At 45.0% G+C, this 19,025-nt stretch overlaps 1 protein-coding gene across 1 annotated transcript in view; it reads right to left on the bottom strand.

Moving 5' to 3' along the window:
* Positions 1 to 5,704, bottom strand: part of GAN (gigaxonin) — a 59,836-nt gene extending 54,132 nt beyond the window's left edge. The window contains exon 1 of the mRNA XM_058528353.1: positions 5,410 to 5,704. Coding sequence (XP_058384336.1) covers positions 5,410 to 5,576 — 167 coding nt within the window. The 5' untranslated portion in view covers positions 5,577 to 5,704. The remainder of the gene's footprint in view (positions 1 to 5,409) is intronic.
* Between the last annotated feature and the right edge of the window lie 13,321 nt (positions 5,705 to 19,025).

The raw sequence follows: 19,025 nt of genomic DNA, 5'->3' as shown, positions 1-19,025 counted from the left end.
GAAACTTAACAGGCTACGGTCGCTATTCAAAATCCTATGACAGGGCCGGCCCCGTGGCTTAGCGGTTAAGTGCGCGCGCTCCGCTGCTGGTGGCCTGGGTTCAGATCCTGGGCGCGTACCGACGCACCGCTTCTCCATCCATGCTGAGGCCGCGTCCCATATACAGCAACTAGAAGGATGTGCCACTATGACATACAACTATCTACTGGGGCTTTGGGGGGAAAAAAAATAAATAAATAAAATTATTTAAAAAAAATCCTATGACAATCATTCAGGAGCTGCTAAATATACAGGTGACTATACACTCAAAGCACAAGTGAAGGAAAAGGGACTTGGGGGCTAATAGGATGCTCTGCACATAGCAGACAATACTAAAGGACTTTAGTGCCCATAAACCACAGGGCGAGTTTCAGGTACCCAAAGAAAGGAGGATGACAATTTCTATGTTACTATGAAACTTGGACCTCCTACAGAGATGATGTTAGTCTCCTTATGCAGTTTCATCAGCATCATCTATGAGTCAAATTTTAGATTTAAATGGCAAAACAGGTTCATCAATAATTAGGCCTTGGAACACATCCAGACTAACAGCATAAAATAAATGCTTGTTACAAAACAACTCTACAGGGCTGCATTTACAAGTATGCATGTACAAGTCCTGTACAACAGGGCAAAGGAAATGCTTTAATGTCAACGTACAACAAAACCTTAAGTGATACAATAAAGCTGTGAGAAACAGACCCCCTCCCCAAAAAATATACACACAAAGCAAAACAAAAATAGCATAGAGCCACACAATTTAGACTTAAAGGGGATTTGCTGTTCATGTGGCCCAACCAACCTCACTTCGCAGATGAGGAAACTAAATCCCAGAAAAGTTGTTCAAGATGACCTAGACTGGATTCTGGGCCCAATGTCTCTACTGACCCTCATGAGACGTGCTTTCTCTCAAAATAACAAGGGGAAAAAATTTTGCCATTCTTATTGTTGGCTGACTCATCAAAGAATCCAAAAATATTGGGAATCTTTCTTTGCTTTACTCTCCAAGACTAAAAGCTAAACAAACTAATGTTCCAACAGATCCCCAGAAAAACCAAAATTCTCAAAAATGAACCTGTACAGAGCCACTATAATGTCACTGCAGAATGGCACAGCAGGTCATACTCAAACCCTTTTCACATACATCACCCCCAAGAACCACAGCTCACAAGAGACAGGAGTCTGAACTCCCTATCAGATCAGTGGGATTGTGCCAGACTCAGGAGAGCCTCAGACAGAAAGCAAAGCAAACTCTGCAATATTCAAAAGAAAGGGAAATTTGCTATAAGCCTTAGGGACTCTTTCCCAGAAGGTTTCACAGTGCTGAGAAAGGAAAGATTCTGCAGTCATTACAGCTATGAACTCAATTTCACCATTCTTAAAGGTCGTCAGCTATGTTTAGATTGTTTTCCCAACAAACCAAAGGAAAAATGTCATTCAGGGATCAGAATGAGGAAAAGCTGGGAAGAGGGTGTGCCAGGAAAGCAGCATCCCACTGAGCCGAATGATGGACTATGCAAGATCCTGCCTGCCTTCCGGTAGCATCTATATCCTAAGGCTGCATGACACACACCCTACACAAACTTTTGTCAGGTTATCCTTAGGGTTTTGTTGCTCAAGTTGAGTTTTCTGGCTTTTTCTTTTTATACTGAAAGTCTTTCTAGTGTGGTATGATTGCTGAGACGTTCAGGAGGAAAAACAAATGCTAAACCAAAGAGAAAGCACAGAAAAAGATTAAACCAGTAAGTTAGGTTAAAAGACTTTTCCACATTAAGAAGAAAGTATGCCAAATGAGTTGCTTTAATTCCTAGTGTGAGAAAATCAGATTGGTTCCCTTTGTTGGCCATATAAAAGCCATATATAACATTGTTTCCAAACCAGACAACTTCCCACCACTTATGACAGTTGCTAAAAGTAGACTAATTAAAGACATTAAACAAAACTCTGATTTTTATAAAATCAGAGACTGTCAGAAACTACCAAACTTTTGAACACCCAATCCATATACTAATGACATCACAGACCTAAATGCTTAAGCTTTAAAAGGGAAAGTAAGAAACATCAAGTTCTAGAACATACAAATTCATTTCATTGCAATATAATTCTTTAAACTTCCGTTCAAACAAAATAGATACATTATAAAAGCCCAACATCATTGGTATTAAAAATTACTAAACTGTTTCTAAGTGGTAATACAGATTAGTCAAATTACTTTGAAGTAGTCTTGAGATTGATAATTTTTTTGTGTGTGTGTGAGGAAGATCAGCCCTGAGCTAACATCCATGCTAATCCTCCTCTTTTTGCTGAGGAAGACCAGCTCTGAGCTAACATCTATTGCCAATCCTCCTCCTTTTTCTTTTTTCCCCAAAGCCCCAGTAGATAGTTGTATGTCATAGCTGCACATCCTTCTAGCTGCTGTATGTGGGAGGCAGCCTCAGCATGGCCGGAGAAGCGGTGCGTTTTGTGCGCGCCCGGGATCCGAACCCGGGCTGCCAGTAGCGGAGCGCCCGCACTTAACCGCTAAGCCACAGGGCCGGCCCGAGATTGATAATTTTAAAAGACCCCCAAGAACATTCTACCACTTCAATAGCCAAATAAACTTATAGCAATGAATCAGTCACTGAAAAAAACACATATTGACTGATTCATGTTTATCTGTAAAACTCCAACAATATCTGCCCTACCCACTGCACAAGATGGTTGAAAATGAAAACCAAAATGAAAGTACGTGAAAGTACTCGATACACACTTAAATTATAACACACCGTTAAGTCAGGAACTAGGAGAGTTTTCACAAAGAATAGTTAAATATGAGTAATGCTGTAACTTGGTGTAGTCAATGAGGAGCAGACTCGGCTCCATTAACTTGGAGTCTAATCTTAGTTCAACCACTGAGTACTAGTAACCTCATGGTCATACGAGGCACTAATGCCCCCTGAGCCCCATTTTCTTATTTGGAAAGTAATAGAATTGGACTACAGGAGATCTGAAGTCCCTTCGGGCTCTGTTACTTTGATTAGTAACGTTTCACACCTAAATTACTGCTATTATAAATAAGTAAGTTTCAGGGCCAGCCCGTTGCTTAGTGGTTAAGTGCGCGCGCTCCGCTGCTGGCGGCCCGGGATTCGGATACCGGGCCTGCCCGGACACACCGCTTCTCCGGCCATGCTGAGGCCGCGTCCCACGTACAGCAACTAGAAGGATGTGCATCTATGACATACAACTATCTACTGGGGCTTTGGGGGAAAAAATAAATAAATAAAATTTAAAAAAAAATTTGAAAAAAAAATAGATGTTTCACATTACTAAATATTCTCATTATGTGCCACCATGTCACCAGTGGGAACCCCACTTTTCCCAATTCAGCAGATATAGCAGTGAATGCTACCACCTTTACAGACCTATGCAGACTTATGAGATGTTCAAAGCACTATTATATATTTCTTCAAAGGATGAGTCAAAGATTAAATGAGATGAGGACACATTTTATCCCGTATTTATCAGACCAGTGAACTGAAGCCGAGATTAAGTCATCTACCAACAACTCACAGCTCATAAAAGCTGGAAGCAGAAAGCAGGTCCAGGGCTCTTCTCAATTAGGGATAACTGAGCATCTGAAATGGAAACGTAACAGAGCTAATCCTCTAATGTCCAATCTGCTGTGGTAGAAAGGAAGGCTGTTACTCATTCAACACATTTGCTAAACCACTAGGCACTGTTCCTTTTGGCTGCCAGGGATACAGTAACGAACAAAACAAAAATCCCCGGCCTCACTGAGCTTACACTGTGGTCGGGAAAGATCGACAAAGTAAATGAGTAAAATATAGAGAATATTATAGTGATAAGTACTATGGAAAAAAATGAAGCATGGAAAGGAGATAGACAGCATGCATTTGGTGATTTGCAATTTTCTTTTAAGCCTGCCTGATGCCACTTAAAAAACCACAACAATGATGCACCTAAAGTAGTTTTCCTAAGCGTTTCCCCAAACAAGGAATACTTTGGACACAGGAAAGACCCTGGCCTGCTGATCCCAATTTGCTATTGATTGCTCAATCCTCTGAACTGCCAGCTATGAGCTGTCTGTCATACTGGCAATCTAAATTCCATACTAACAAAGACTTCCCCAGCCCCACTTTTAAATCCACAAAGAAAGAATGTAAACTGATATACAAAAGACAGCCAAGAGAAGTTCCAAGAGCACTTGAACTGCTTCTGAGTTAGCAAAAATGTCTCCTAATGAAAATGGAGTTTGTGTGCCTGAGTTCTGCTGGGACAAAGCACTAAGAATACACTACACATCATTTTGCTTTTTCTGACCTGTCAATTCTAGTGACATTCTCTACTATTAGTCTATATTTAACCAGCTTACTGGGCAGTTTCTCCAGCTTTTAGCATTTTTTTTCCTCTTATTAAAAGAGTAACGCAGTTTGCAAGAAAGTTGCTATAAGATAACCCCCCGCAAGAGCTGATACACTTGGTTAAGCACTATCTTATCGAAATTTAACCTGGTTAGTTGAGCTGGCAAATCAGGTTAAGCTCTGTTTTACGTTAGTTTTAAAATACTCTCTGAGTGGCTAAAATCTCATGGTCCTCAAGTTGGAACTGCAACCTGAGAATTACAGTAAGTCTTGTAAAATTCGCTACAGCTTACTTTAACGTGTGTCTATAATACACAACCCTTTAAACCGAGTTCCCACACGGGAGTGGAAAAGTCACGTTTGACAAGAAGAACTTCGGCCTTGGGGGTCAGATCCCCTATCCCAGGAAGATCCAATAGGGTTGTCTCTCTGCCCACACCCGGGGAGGAGGTGTTTGTTCGGCTGGTCCGCGGGAGGGGCGCTCCCGGCCCGGTTCGCGGCGCGGGGCCCGGCCCCACCGCGCGGTGATTTGGAGGCGAGCGGACGGGAAACTTCAGCCGGGATCGGCGGGCTGGGCCCGGGCGAGGGGGCGGCTCTTCCCGGGCGCCGCCCCGCCCTGCTCGCGGGTGCGGGTCCCGGGCCGGCCTACGACGGCGTCTGGGGGCCTCCGGGGCTCGGAGGCCCGGGTGAGCGCCGGGCCACGGTGGCAACCGGAGAAGAGGGGGGGGGCGTTGCGGCCCAGGTCCGGGGTCAACTCCAGGGGCGCGGGGTCCCGTGGGGGGCACGGGCCCAGCCCGGCGGCGGCCGAGGCCACAGGGGCTGTCCTGGCGGGCGGCGGCGCCGGCGAGTGGGGCCCGGCCGGGGTGTCTGTGGGGAGGGACACCGCGCTGAGCGGCGACCAGGGGGACCCCGGCGGCTGGGGGGTGGGGACCAGCGGCTCCCGGGACACGCCCGGCCCGCCCCGCCCCCGGGCTCCGGGCAGCGCGGCCCCGCCCGGCCCCCTCCTCACCTGATGTAGGGGCTGGCCGCCGCCAGGATGTTTTTCTGCACCGGGATCTCCTCCCCGTCGAGGACCAGGTGCGCGTCGCAGAAGCGGGACTCCTCGCGGAAAGAGCTGAGCGCCCGCAGCAGGCGCGCGGCGTGCTGAGGGTCGGACACGGCGCTGCCCTCGGCCATCGCGGCGTCCGCTTGTCAGCCGGACGCTCCGGTTCTCGACGCCGCTCTGCAGGACCCCTCGAGCCGCCCGCGGCCGATGCGCGCCCCGTCCGCACAGCCCGCGCGCGCGCCCGTCTGGCCCGGCTCTCCGCGCTCCGAGAACCAGCGGGAGCCCCCGGAACGCGCCTGCGCCATCCGCGGCTCACGGGGCGGGCGCCTTTAAGGAGCCGCGGCATTGCGTCATTTCTCCGCGACGCCCCCGCGACCCCGCTCCCGCCCTCTCGTCCTCCGTCGCCGGAGGCGGCCAATCAGACGCCTCGTTCCTCCGCCGACCAGGTGGTCCTGCCCCGGCGCAGCGGATCGGCGTCCACGGCTGAGAGGGATCGCAGCGGTGATGCAGGGGTGTGCGGGGGTCTAGGACTCTGTGGTTAAGCCCGTGGCTTCTAGAGCCCCGAGTCTCGGCTCTTGCACTCACTAGCTATGTGACCATGGGTAAGATGCCCATCCTCAATTTCTGCATCTGCAGAGTGAAGATGATGACTTCTTAGGGTTGTTGTAGACTCCTGTGAGATAGCGCGTGTAAGCAGGGGCTCGGTGGGGCTTGAGAAGAGGCGCTTCCTAGATGAGAGCACAGAGACCTGAGAAGACAAGACCTGAGAAACCAAAAGAGCGTTTTGGTTGCGGGCTAGGGAGATGTCTCAGATGAAGGTGGAGAAGGAAACAGCAGGCCTTCCATTTTGCAGGGCCTTTCTGGCTATGTGGTAAGAAGGTGGGTCTGAATCCTGTAGGTATTAGGAACCATGAAAGGGTTTGAAGCAGGGGGTTTTACAAAGATCACTAAGCCGCTGCGTGGAGAATGAGGTGGGGGTAGGGGTGCTAAAGGCAGAGAGATGCTCAGATACTGCAGTACTTGAGGGAAGGGAATGGTGGCCTGGATGGAAGGGTGATGATGGAGGTGGACAAAAGTGGATGGCATTAAAACAACAGACAAAATTATGAGGGAAAGGGAAAACAGGAGAGTGTTCTGGGTTGAGTGAGTAACTGCATGGATGTTGGTACCTTTCAGAGAGAGAGAGGAAATGCTGAAGGGGTGGAAGGTAGAGAGGCCAGATGTTCAGAGGCAACCGTGCTCCCAACCCAGTGCTACTCTGCGTCACCGTGGCCTGCAGGGCAAGCCCCCTGCTGTCTGAGGTTTCCCGAGAGGTTGCTATGGGCACATGGGAATGTGGAAAGTATCATTTTGTACCAATATCAGGTGCTCAATAAACTTCTAAAGAATTAGCACTTTTATGAGGACCGAGGACCAGAAGGATATGGTCGGCATTCCAGATAAGGCAGGATGGGGTTTCCACTGGATCAGCTCAGTCTTTTCCTTCAGCCAGCTCAAAGGCTCCAAAAAAGTCTTGGGTCTTGCCCCTGAACCAGCCAAGGCTTTGTAGTCACTGGCAGGAATCAGAGTATATAACTCTGGCAGAGCCACTGGCAGAAGAATAGATGGGGAGAAGCATGTCACTAGTGGAAGGTCCAGACATTTCCAGTTCCTTCTTCAAAAGCAGCTCAGTATTTATGGGTGAAATGGTAAAAATGTCTAGGATTGGCTTCAAAACAAAACAAGGGGATGGAGGGAAGCAGTACAGATGACTCAAAGGTGGCTATGAGTTACTGTCAGAGCCAGGTTATGGGTACATGGAGATTCATTGTAGTAGTCTCTATTTTCTTGTGTATGTTGTAAAATGTCATAAGTGAAAAACAAGCAGCTGGAGCTTATCTTCTCCGTGATACCTGCCCAGTATCCCTGGGAGCAGTGGACACGCCTTTCTCCAAGTTGTTGCTGTACTTTGAAGGTTGCTCTGGCGGGAAACTTATTGTAATGGGTTTATTTATCCATCTCCGCTGCCAGTTTTTACATTTTAGTGTGTTTCGATTTGCAGGTGCCAAGCACAGTGCCTGGCCCTAGTAGTGCTCGGTGAATGTTGGATGGATGGAGGGATTAAAAATACTGTGAATACCAGGCTCTTAATAAATGTTTTCTGAATTGTATTCTCTGTTTTTAGCTTGTGTTTTTCTTCTTTCTTAACTGGGTTGTTGTTGGGGTCAAAAATCATATATATGACAAAGAGATTTTGCTACACAATGTAGATATTCGATAAATACTTGTTGATTAATTGCCTGGAATGCTGGTCTATTCTTCAAATATCAGAGGTTCCAAAACAAAACAAAGAGCTCAAATAACAGAATCACCCTCAGGTAACCAGTTATCCCAGAATGGGCGGGTTGCCTTAGTTGAAGTAACTGGAGGTGAGTGGGGATTAGTCAGGCAGGCTCTTCCTGGTAGAGGTGAACCTTCTCTGGTGTTTTGACAGAAGGAGGGAATGGGAAGACCTGGGCAGAGAGTTGTAGACAGACCAGCATCCCTCAGGGGAAAGGCAACTACTGGGTTGAGAGGGGCCCCTGTGCAACAGGCAGCTAGTCAGCAGAAGACCTTGTATATGCTTTCAATCCCACCCCCACTGTTTGCAGTATCCCCACCAGCCCGCCTGCCTGAATAACTCATATTCATCCTTCAAAACCCAGCTCAAACATGCCCTTCAGGGAACCTGCAACCTACTTCTCAGGGCAGAGTCCCTGTGCTATGCCATGTTCTTGATTTCTGTGCTGCACTTACCTCACTGTGCTGTAATTAACTGGTTTATAAGTTGGTTTGCGAGCTCCTCCAGGTAGGAACTGCTTTATATTCACTCATGTTCTGAGGGACTTGCACAGTGCCTAGTGCTTAGTAGGTGCCCCCAAATGCTTTTACAGAATCAGAGGTAGCAAGTGGGGTAAATGAGCACAGTAGGCAGGGTGTAACACAATAGGAGCAGGTGGGATTACAGGGAGCTGAAGAACGCGTGCCTGTCTCAGGTGGGAGGCTGCCCCTCAGCTCCAGCTGATTGCTCCGTGGGCTAAGGGCCCAGTGGTGCCAAATCCAACGATTTTTCTGGAGATCTGAAAATTCAGATTCATGTGTTGTATGTCCCAGTTTTTCAACATTAGCCACTAATTCCATTTGGGAAAAAAGGATGCAGCATGTGTCTGTAGCCAGGATCTAGCTTTAATTCATCTCCAGAAATAATCAGAAAACCATCTCGCTTTACTGAGAAGGGAGTTAACAAAAGGATGCTAGGTTTTCAATAAAAATTGTTGAGTTGAATTCAGGTGCCCTGAGAAAACTCATCATGGTGCTGTAGGGAAGGCAGAGGGCCCGTGGGTGGAAGGAAGGATTTGTGGGGCAGAACCTACCCTCCCATCTGCAGCAGGAGCCATTCCTGGTTGGGCCATGGACTGTTTTGCAGCCTTTCTTGATATTGCTCAAACTGAGCCGCCCTTGATATTGTTTATGGCCATCAGAATGGTGTATTTAGTGCTATTGCTTCCCCACATTCCGTAGATATCAGAAATCAGCAGTTGTGAAACATGTAATCTAACAGATCTGATGGTGTCTCAGCAGTTTCAGTCTCTCAGGACTGTAACTGACCCCTTCTGGGAGAGAGGCTAAACAACCCCCAGAGAGAGGATTTTTTTTTTTTTTTTTGGTCTAAAGACTAAAAATTGTGTTCACAAGGTATTAACAGTAGTCATTCATTCAACAAATATTTATGAAGCACCTGTTGCCTGATACATGTTGCAGATAAATGATGGTGAAAAGAGATGGGAGTATAGAGGCTTTTTACTTTGTGCTTTTCTGATCATGTATCATTTTTACAATCAGAAAAAACAAGAAAGTGATTTCCATTTGCAAAAAGAAAAACAACTTTGTTTTGAAAAACGAGTCCTCAAAGAAGAGAAGAACCACCTTGGGTCTTGGGGGTTTATTTCTAAGTAAATGTTAGAAGAATGAGAGTCCAGTAAAAGAATTAATACAAAGAAAAAAATTAATAGGTTGAAAGCTCTTTAGAAAAACATCAAATCTAGTGTATTCATCCTATTGAAGAGAAAACTGAAGTAAGATGAGTGAAGGACTCAGTCAAGGTCATACATGTGACCAAGTTGGGGCAGAACAAATGGGCCCAGGGCTTCTGCCTTCCAGCCCTGTAAGCTTTTCTATTACACCAAGTTGACTCTTTGTAAACATTAATTTGGTTGAGACAGTCTCTTCTGATTCATTTTAAGGCGGGCTTCAACTATTTTATTGGGTAAATCTGTCATTTGTCCAAATCTATATATAGCTCCTTTCTTTCCGAAAAATCTAAGCTCTTCCAAATTGCTGAGTCAGAGAACATCTCAGTATTTATAACTCTTGAGAGCTGATTCTCTATATTTACACAATATTCAGAGAAGTATCTCAGAAACCCGTGAACTAATTAAGTAGTAAGGGAGGTAGTGACTGTTTCTGTCCAAATCCACACTATTCCCCAGCACCCAGCACAGTGCCTGACACAATAAACATTTGCTGAATGAAGATATGGTAATAGGTGGAGAGAACTGAGACTTGTTTCTATCCATAAGGGATTCAGATATTGTTTTCCATAATTTCCCATTGAACTCCAAGCTGGTATATCCAACAACCTGCTTGACATCTCCAGTTGAATATCTAACAGACATCTGCAGCTTAACATGTCAGAAAATAAGCTCCTGATTTCACCCCTTAAACCTCATTATCCCCCAAATAATAGCAGCATCATTCATTCACCCAAGGATAGAAACTTAGGGACATTCTTGATCTCCGTCTCTCACACCCTTCATCAATTCACCAGCAAACTCCACAGCTCCTCCTGCAGACTGTCTCCTGAATTCAGCCTCATCTCACAACCTCCACCAGTACCACCCGATCCAGCCACCAATCAACTCCCCCTGGACTCCTGCAATAGCATCCTAGCTTGCCCCCTATAGTTCTTTCTCACCATGAATTAGTCAGTCAAGTTGCTTCCCATCCATGGCCTACAAAGCCCTGTGTGATCTGGCCTTGTGCTTCCTCTGCGACCTCCTTTCCTACCACTCCCTTCTCCCTCAGTGTGCCTACGCAAACATGCCTTCTTGCTCTTCCTTGAACAGGCCTCGCGTGTGCCCACCTCAAGGGCCTTTGCACTGATTTCTCAGCCTGGATGTCTCTTTCCTCATAGTCTCAAACCTTGCTCTTTCATTCTACTTAGGTCAGAGCTCAAATATCAACTCCTCAGAAAGGCCTTCACTTACCCTTTTGTATAATGCCTTCCCTTAGACTGCTTTATTTTTCTTCACTGCATTTAATCACTACCTAAAATTATTTGTGTTTATTTGTGTATTGTGTGTCTCCTCCAACTATAATATAGGTTTCATGAGGCTGGCAGGAATTTCCTATTTTATTTATTACTGTATCCCCAGCCTAAAAGATAATATGTGGAATATAGTATGTACTCAATATATACTTATTGAAACAAAGAAGGAAAGAAAGAAGGAAGGCAAGAAAGAAGGAAGGAAGGAAAGAAAGGAGGGAAGGAAGGAAAGCAAGGAAGAGAAAGAGAGAGAGAGGAAAGGAGAGAGGGAGAAAGGAAAAAAGAAAATTTTCCTGGACCTTTTCATCACTTGTGCCTAATCTGACATTGGAGGAAGATCAATTACCAAGAGTGATTCAAAGGACATACAATGAAACTTCCAAAACTTAGAAGGTCACAGCGTAACAGCCCTGGGCATGTAACAGCCCCAAAGCATGTAAAGGTACTCACTTTTTTGTCCTCCCACTAGAATTCTAGCCAATTCCCTGCTGGCTGTACAATGAGCTGGTTTATTCTGCAGAATTTATATTGTGTCAGTAATTTGCCTGCTCCTCAGACTTTTTAAATGTCTGTGGAGTCATTTGAATTCCTTTAATTCATTGCGTTTCCTCACGCCCCCCCCCCCCCGCCCCCTTGGAGACTCCTGGTAAATTACTCCACTTCTTCCCTTTCTCCCTCTGTGAGATTGGGCTAATCAGACTAACTTCACAGAGGATTAAATGAGATGATCCTAGTGGAGCACAGACAACAGAGTCTGGCACATAGTAGGTACTCGATAAATGCTGTGTTCTTGCATTTATTATGGTTGTTGTCACCACAGTCATCATTCTTGTTTTAGTGGTATCCTTGCCCAGCTCAGCAATGATTTAGCTTCTAGTTGACTTTCAAGTCAGAATCCAGTCTCTTGTCTTGGGCCCCACCAGCTACGTCTTCCCCACGTCCGGGTTGACAACCTCACTTCTCCTTTCTCCCACTAATGCTTGGCTTTCGGTGAACTGAATCTATTTTGTAACTCCATCTGACCTTTTCATTTTCTACTTGAGCTCTTTAAACACTCCTTTCTACTCCTTTTATTTCATACTCCATGCCTTTATTTTTTAACATTTAGATTCATTCTTATATTTTCTGAAATATGTCACACTTCTATAACCAGCAAGTTTTGAAACTAATTAATACTTTAATATATTTATTATCTTTTAAAAACATCTTTATTGAGGTATAACACATAGCCAACTGCACTAATTGTAAGTGTACGGCTCAATGAATTGTTCCATATGGATACACCTGTGAAATCACCAGCTGGATGAAGATGAAGAACATTTCCAGTAACCCAGAAGGCTCCCTCCTGCCCATTTCCAGTCGATACCTCCCAGAGGAAACCACTCTTCTGACTTCTATGAGTATTGATTGACTTTTCCTGTTCTTGAACCTTTGCGTTTGGCTTCTTTCGCTCAATACAATGTCTTTGAAATTCTTCCATTTTGTTGCTTGTAGCAATAGTTGGTTTTTTGTTACTGTGACTATACCATTGTGTGAATGTGCCATAATTTATTTATCCATTTTCCTGTTGATGGATATTTGGACTGTTTCCAGTTTGGGGCTATTATAATAAAGCTGTTATGAACACTCTTAAACAAGTCTTTGGGTGGATATGTGCACTTTTTTCTCTTGTCGATGTGCCCAAGAGTTCAGTTGCTGGGTGCCAGGGTGGACATATATTCAGCTTTAGCAGCTACTGCCAAACAGTTTTCCGTAGTGGTTGCACCAAATTGTGCATTCCCACCAGTCATGTCTGAGACTTCCAGTTGCTCCACATCCTCCAGTAATTGGTGTATCAGTCTTTTAATTATACCTATTCTGGTGGGTGTGTAGTGGTATCTCGTTTTAATTTGTATTTCCCTAATGAATAATGATGTTGAGAACCTTTTCATATGCTTTTTGATCACTTCGATATCTTTTTTTTTAAGTGCTTGTTCAAATTTGTCTCATTTTTAAAAATGGGATTTTCAAATTGATTTTTAGAAGTTCTTTATTACATATACAGAAACACAAATTTCTTCTCCCAATCTATGCCTTGCCTTTTCATTCTCTAAATGGTGTCCCTGATGAATAGACATTCTTAATTTTAATGAAGTTCATTTTATCAATCTTCTCTTTTGTGGCTAGTGCTTTTCATGTTCTGTTTAAAAATCTTTACAATCATGATGATATTCTATGCTTTTTTCTAGAAACTTTTTTGTTTCTCTTTCACCTTTAGGTCTATGATCCACCTCAAATACATGCATTTATCTTAAATCCAGCTCTAAATTCAATTTTTCAGAGACTCATTCATTTATGCTTTTAATCTCTCATTCAACAGAATTTTTAAGCACCTACCATATGCCAGGCACTTGTGGGAGAACAAAAGCAATTAGAGTTGATACTTAAGGAACTTATAGGCTGGTAGGGCAGAGGGTGAGACTTGCACATAAACAATATCTAGAAAGTAGTAATTTAGATGGAAAATATAATATGGCCTAATTATTCAAATATACCAGCTAGAGTAACCCCTTCTTTGTACATAGGCATTTAGATCACATTCCTTACATGGCAGTGATTCTGCTTTCTCATCCTTCATTGTCCCCCATTTCCTCCAGGTAAAAGCCCAAGTCCCTGTGCCCGGCATGTGAGGTATCCCACCATCTGGCCTGCTCCTCCCTCCCCATCCTCATCTTCTAGAGCCCTGCCATCCTCCATCCCAAACCCTCTGCACAGACCCGCCTGAATTCCTGAACAGAACAAGCTGTTCCTCCTTTCCCCTTCTGCCCCTCCTTCTCCCATGACTTTCGTGCCTGAAAAACTGCTCGATGCTCCAGCATCACCTCTGTGAAGCCCCCCTGGCTTCTTTCTGTCTCATTGTTTGGGCCTTGAAATCTACCCCTGGAGCCAGACTGCTGGGTTTGAACCCTGCATCTGTCACTTTCCAGCTCCAGGACTCGGAGTATGTTACTTAAACTGCCTGAGCCTCAGGTTCCTCCCTGGGAATGACTGTGGCTCCTGCTGTATACTGTTCGTGCAGAATAAACGAGATCTTCCAGGCACGATTGTTTAGCACAGTTTCTGGCACATAGTAAGTGCTTGGGAAGTGTTGGCTTAAAAACAGTCGTACCCATCACACTAATGACATTTCTCTGTTAACATATTAGTCTTTTCACTAGACTGGGAGTTTCTTGAAATCAGAGATCATTTCCTTAATTTTTGTACAATCGCCACTTCTTCTAGTGCCCGTTTGTGGAGTCTTACTCGGTGCAGTACCCTGTGCAGGGGGCTTCATATGCATTACCCCAAGGAATCTTTACAACAATCTACAAGACAAGTATTAGGATCTCCATGCTATGGTTTAAAAAACTGAGGCTCCGAGAGGTGAAACCCTATCACCTGTCCCTCAGCTGATTCGTGGAAGGGCCAGGATTTTGGCTCCCTGCTTCATTGCAAAGTTTGTGAGCCTTTCGTCACGTATCTCTGCCACTTGCTGCATCACTGGCGCCTACGCAGTGGGCTTGGCAAATAGCTGATGAATGGAATTGAATTTAATAAACCCAGAACCTACCCAAGTTTGTCAGAAAGGAACACGGGTTTATCTGTGCTGATAAATTTCTGAATTTGACCCTCAAAAGCCAAACAATCAGAGACTGAGACCCTTCTGACAAAACAGATAGCATCCAGAGCAGGTGACTGTGCCGTCAGCTTTTCCCTCTTGGGAAACAGCGGTTTCAACATCAATAATTTGTACTTTGCGACTTCAAGGTGTGCTCTTTAATTGACACAATGCTGCCTTTCCAGAGGAACAGGTTGTCACTTTTCACAAAATTTGTCCTATTTAATGAAACTTTTTGTCTGATGTCTAATTACCTACCATTGCTTCTATGTTACAGTCCCAAGCTTTTAACATGCTGTGTGGGAAGAGCCTTTTCAGGCAGATTCTGGAAGCTTGGCCTCTCCAGCTCAATTGTCAATGTCTTAAGAGCAGGTACCACAGCATATCCATGTGTATCTCCCATGGCACCTGACCTGGTTAGGCAGGAATTCAATAAGTATTTGCCAAATGCATTCTCTGTGTGCTTCTTTCATGCCGGCTACATGGCTAGGCCTTAGGAGGGGGAAACGAGGAATCAGGTTTAGATCTTGCCCTCCAGGAGTTTCTAGGCTAACGAAAACTCAAACACAGACAACAAATTTCCATTTTGAAATGGAAAATGGTGCTTGAGGTGGGGATTGTAGCAAAGAGCTGCCCTGGGCATACCACCTTCCCAAAGCATCACTTGTACTTAAAGATTGCTGGGAAATTCTTTGATATTAAAACAAGCATGGGCATAATATGGAGTACACTGTAACATGTGCCTGCATTTCAAGGTAAAACACAGATTTCAAGGTGCTATATTTGGTAGACCTGTCCCCCCACCTTCCTTCTAGTCTAGGTAGCTCCCCTCTCCTCTGCCTTTAGGAATGTTTTGGTGGGCAATGATGATGAACATTGCTTTTGGTGTCAAACAGAATTAGGTTTTCAACCAGGCTCTGCTCCATCACTTCCTAGCTGTGTGATTTTGAGCAAGTGGCCTGAGCTTTCTAAACTTCAGTTTATTCAAGATTTTTATGAGGATTAGTGTTTTGTATAAAGCTTTTGTCACATACATGGTAACTTTTATGCATGTTGTAAGGAAATGAATGTTTATGGGATGGATAGATGGATGGATGGATGGATGGATAGATAAGTGGATGGAATGGATAAGTGGATGGATGAGTGGATGGATGGATGGATGGATGGATAAGTGGATGGATAGATGGATGGAGTAGGGAACAAGCCAGTCTGTTGCCACATAGTAAAAAAGGCACATATTTCCTTTGTCATTAATACTTTGCAATTCTACAGAATTTTGAACCCTTGAAGCACTTTCATATTCACACAAAAATCAAAGAAAGTAGAGCCATCCCAATTCTACCTATGAGAAAAATTGAGACCTCAAGAAATGGCCAGAGTCTCGCAAAAATTGATTTGGTCAACTTGAGATTTGAACCACTACCTGGTTTGGTATCTTTAACACCATAGCTTGGGGACTTGTTAGGGAGGTAGAATGGGGAGGAAGGAGGATGCCTTTCAAACTCCTGCCTTTCCTTTCTGAGCTGTGTATAGCCTGTGAATTTGAGCTATACACCATGAGCCACAGAATCCTCACAGCAGGGGCAGTGCAGAAATTCTTCACTTTCCCTGTTGAGAAGCTGACACAAGGTATGGACTCTACTCTTCTTAAGAACTGCACACTCGCAAAAATTCACATGCAGTTTCAGGAAGCCCATGCGTACCCCGAAGCCCCTCCACCATGTCCCCTCCGGTACTCAGGACCCCTCTATGGTGAACATCCTGAGCCTGACCAGCTGCAGAAACCACAAACTCATTACCTCCAGGCAGACCGGTAGAAACAGCATAACCCAACAGAACAAACCCCAGCAATAAGGAAACTTACCTTCCCAACTTTGCAATCATCTGAATTCTAAAAATTTTATCTTTCAATAAATATCCAAAGCTAAACCATCCATTTCCCTCCCAGACTTTCGCAAGTGTTGGTGGAGATGAGAATTGAGATTATCTGTGTTCTAGAAATCAAAATTGCCAGTGTGTTAATGGAACAGGGTGGAGACCTGTGAACAGGATAATACATAGGTTACTTGTAATTGCTTGGCTTCACCACAGGTAATGCCTTCATTGTCATAAAAGCCAAGATGGGCCACGAAAGATAAAGAACCAGACTCACAGCTGAGAGAAACTTGGTGAGGCCCTTCAGTTCATACGTTCATTCAGCACTCACGTATTGAGCACCTACCAGGTGTCAGGACTGTTCTAGACCCCAAGGCTACATCTGAGACTAAAAGAGAGAAAAATCCTTGGCCCGAATGTCATCCTTGAGCTTACATTCTACTGAGGAAGATGGACCAACACCAATAAACATAATAAATAGGTAACTTTTACAGTATGCTAGAAGGAAAAAGTGCTTTGGGGAAAAAGAAGTTAAGAAGGATAAAGGGGGTGCGTGTGATGGAGGAGACAAGTTGCAATGGTAAATTAGGGTCCAGAAATCCGCACTGAAGGTGAGATTTGAGCAAGGCTTGAAAGCGACGAGACATGTTGCTGTGGTAATTCCTGAAAGGAACAAACCAAGATGATGCCAATTACAACACTACATGGCTAACATTCACGCATTCGCTCCACAAATATTTATTGAGTGCATTAAGAGCTAGGTGCTTGTGGTGGGCTGAATAAGGGCCCCCGAAGATATCCAGGTCCTAATCCCTGGAATCTGTAAATGTCACCTATATGGCAAAAGGGCCTTTACAGATGTCATAAAGTTAAGGATTTTAACATAGGGAGATTATCTTGGATTATCTGGTAGGCCCTAAATTTAATCGTAAAGGTCCTGATAGGAGGGAGGCAGAGGGAGATTTGACTATAGAAGGGAGGAAAGTGATGTGGCAATGAAAGCAGAGGGAGAAAGCGTGAGGGGATGTGGGACCATGAGCCAGGGAAAGAGGAAGCTGGAAAAGGCAAGATGACAGACTCTCCCCCGGAGCCTCCAGAAGGAAGCTGCCCTGCGGACACCTTGATTTTATTCCCGTGGCTCATTTTGGACTTCTGATCTCCAGAACTGTAAGAATAAATCAGTGTTGTTTTGTTTGTTTGTTTGTTTTTGAGGAAGATTGGCTCTGTGCTAACATCTGTTGCCAATCTTCCTCTTTTTTTTTCCCCTCCCCAAAGCCCCAGTACATAGCTGTATATCATAGTTGTAGAGTTGTAGCCCTTCTATGTGGGATGCCACCTCAGCATAGCTTGATGAGTGGTGAGTAGGTCTGCACCCAGGATCCGACCCGGCAACCCCAGGCCGCCAAAGCAGAACATGTGAACTTAACCGCTATGCCACCGGGCCGGCACCAAATCAGTGTTGTTTTACACCGCCAAGTCCATAGTAATTTGTTACAGCAGCCATAGGCAACTCATACAGTGCTATTTTGGACAGGGATATGGTGATGAGTGAAACTGATGAAAATCCCTGCCATGTGGACCTCCCATCCTTGACCACTCATTCTGTGCCTGGTGCTGGCCTGTGCCCTTGATACATAGCATCCCTTTAATGATCACATCAATCCTAGGAGATGGTTGCTATTTGAACTGAGACCGTATAATTCAGAGACACTGTTCTTTAACCACCTAAGGGTCTTTTGGTCATTAGACTGTTGTGCTGTGGCTATTTTGGGTGTGCCAGGGATCTGCTTATGTCATGTCTGATGCCTCTGGTCACCAGTAGTGGATTGGACTACTCTAGATGCCTGGGAAGCTGACCCCTTCCTCTCTCACCACACCAGGAGTGAGGCCCTTCCCAAAGAGAGGAGGGCCATCCTTCATTCAAGGGTACATGAGTAGCATCCTCTGCATGAACCACCCACATAATCTTAGCTAACTTGGACAGTGGTGACTAGAGGCAGGCAATTCTTCTAAGGGTTTTAAGAACATTAATTTATTTGATCCTCACCTCAGCCCTATGAGGTGGGTTCTATTATTACCTCCATTTCACAGAGGAGGAAACAGAGGCACAAGGGTTGGGAGTCAAGATTCAACCTCTTCACTGCCTTTAAGGCTCGTTAATAAAATAGCTAATATTTATCTAGCAACTACTATGTGTCGGCACTCTTCACTTAAGCTTCACAACAGCCCTTTGAACAAGGGACAAGGACTATCTCTGTTATGGTTGATGGAAATGAGGCATCATTAGGTTTTGAGAGAATCAAAACCCAGGCAGTGAGCTTGGAGCCCCTGTTCTCACCGCTTCTGCTGTCCTTTTATAAGCATCCACTTTGTCCCAGGCACCGTACTAAGCCCCGAGGGTGAAGAAGTGAATAAGATTAAGGCAATAAAAATCGTGGTTAAGAAGTTGGGCTTGGGCCGGCCCCGTGGCTTAGCGGTTAAGTGCACGCACTCCACTGCTGGCGGCCCGGGTTCGGATCCCGGGCGCACACCAACGCACCACCTCTCCGGCCATGCTGAGGCCGCGTCCCACATACAGCAACTAGAAGGATGTGCAACTATGACATACAGCTATCTACTGGGGCTTTGGGGAGAAAAAGGAGGAGGATTGGCAATAGATGTTAGCTCAGAGCCAGTCTTCCTCAGCAAAAAGAGGAAAAAAAAAAAGAAGCAATTGGAGACTTC

Source organism: Diceros bicornis, chromosome 32 (genome assembly GCF_020826845.1).
Source record: "Diceros bicornis minor isolate mBicDic1 chromosome 32, mDicBic1.mat.cur, whole genome shotgun sequence".
Taxonomy (NCBI): Eukaryota; Metazoa; Chordata; class Mammalia; order Perissodactyla; family Rhinocerotidae; genus Diceros; species Diceros bicornis.
This window is presented reverse-complemented; position numbering and strand designations above follow the sequence as displayed.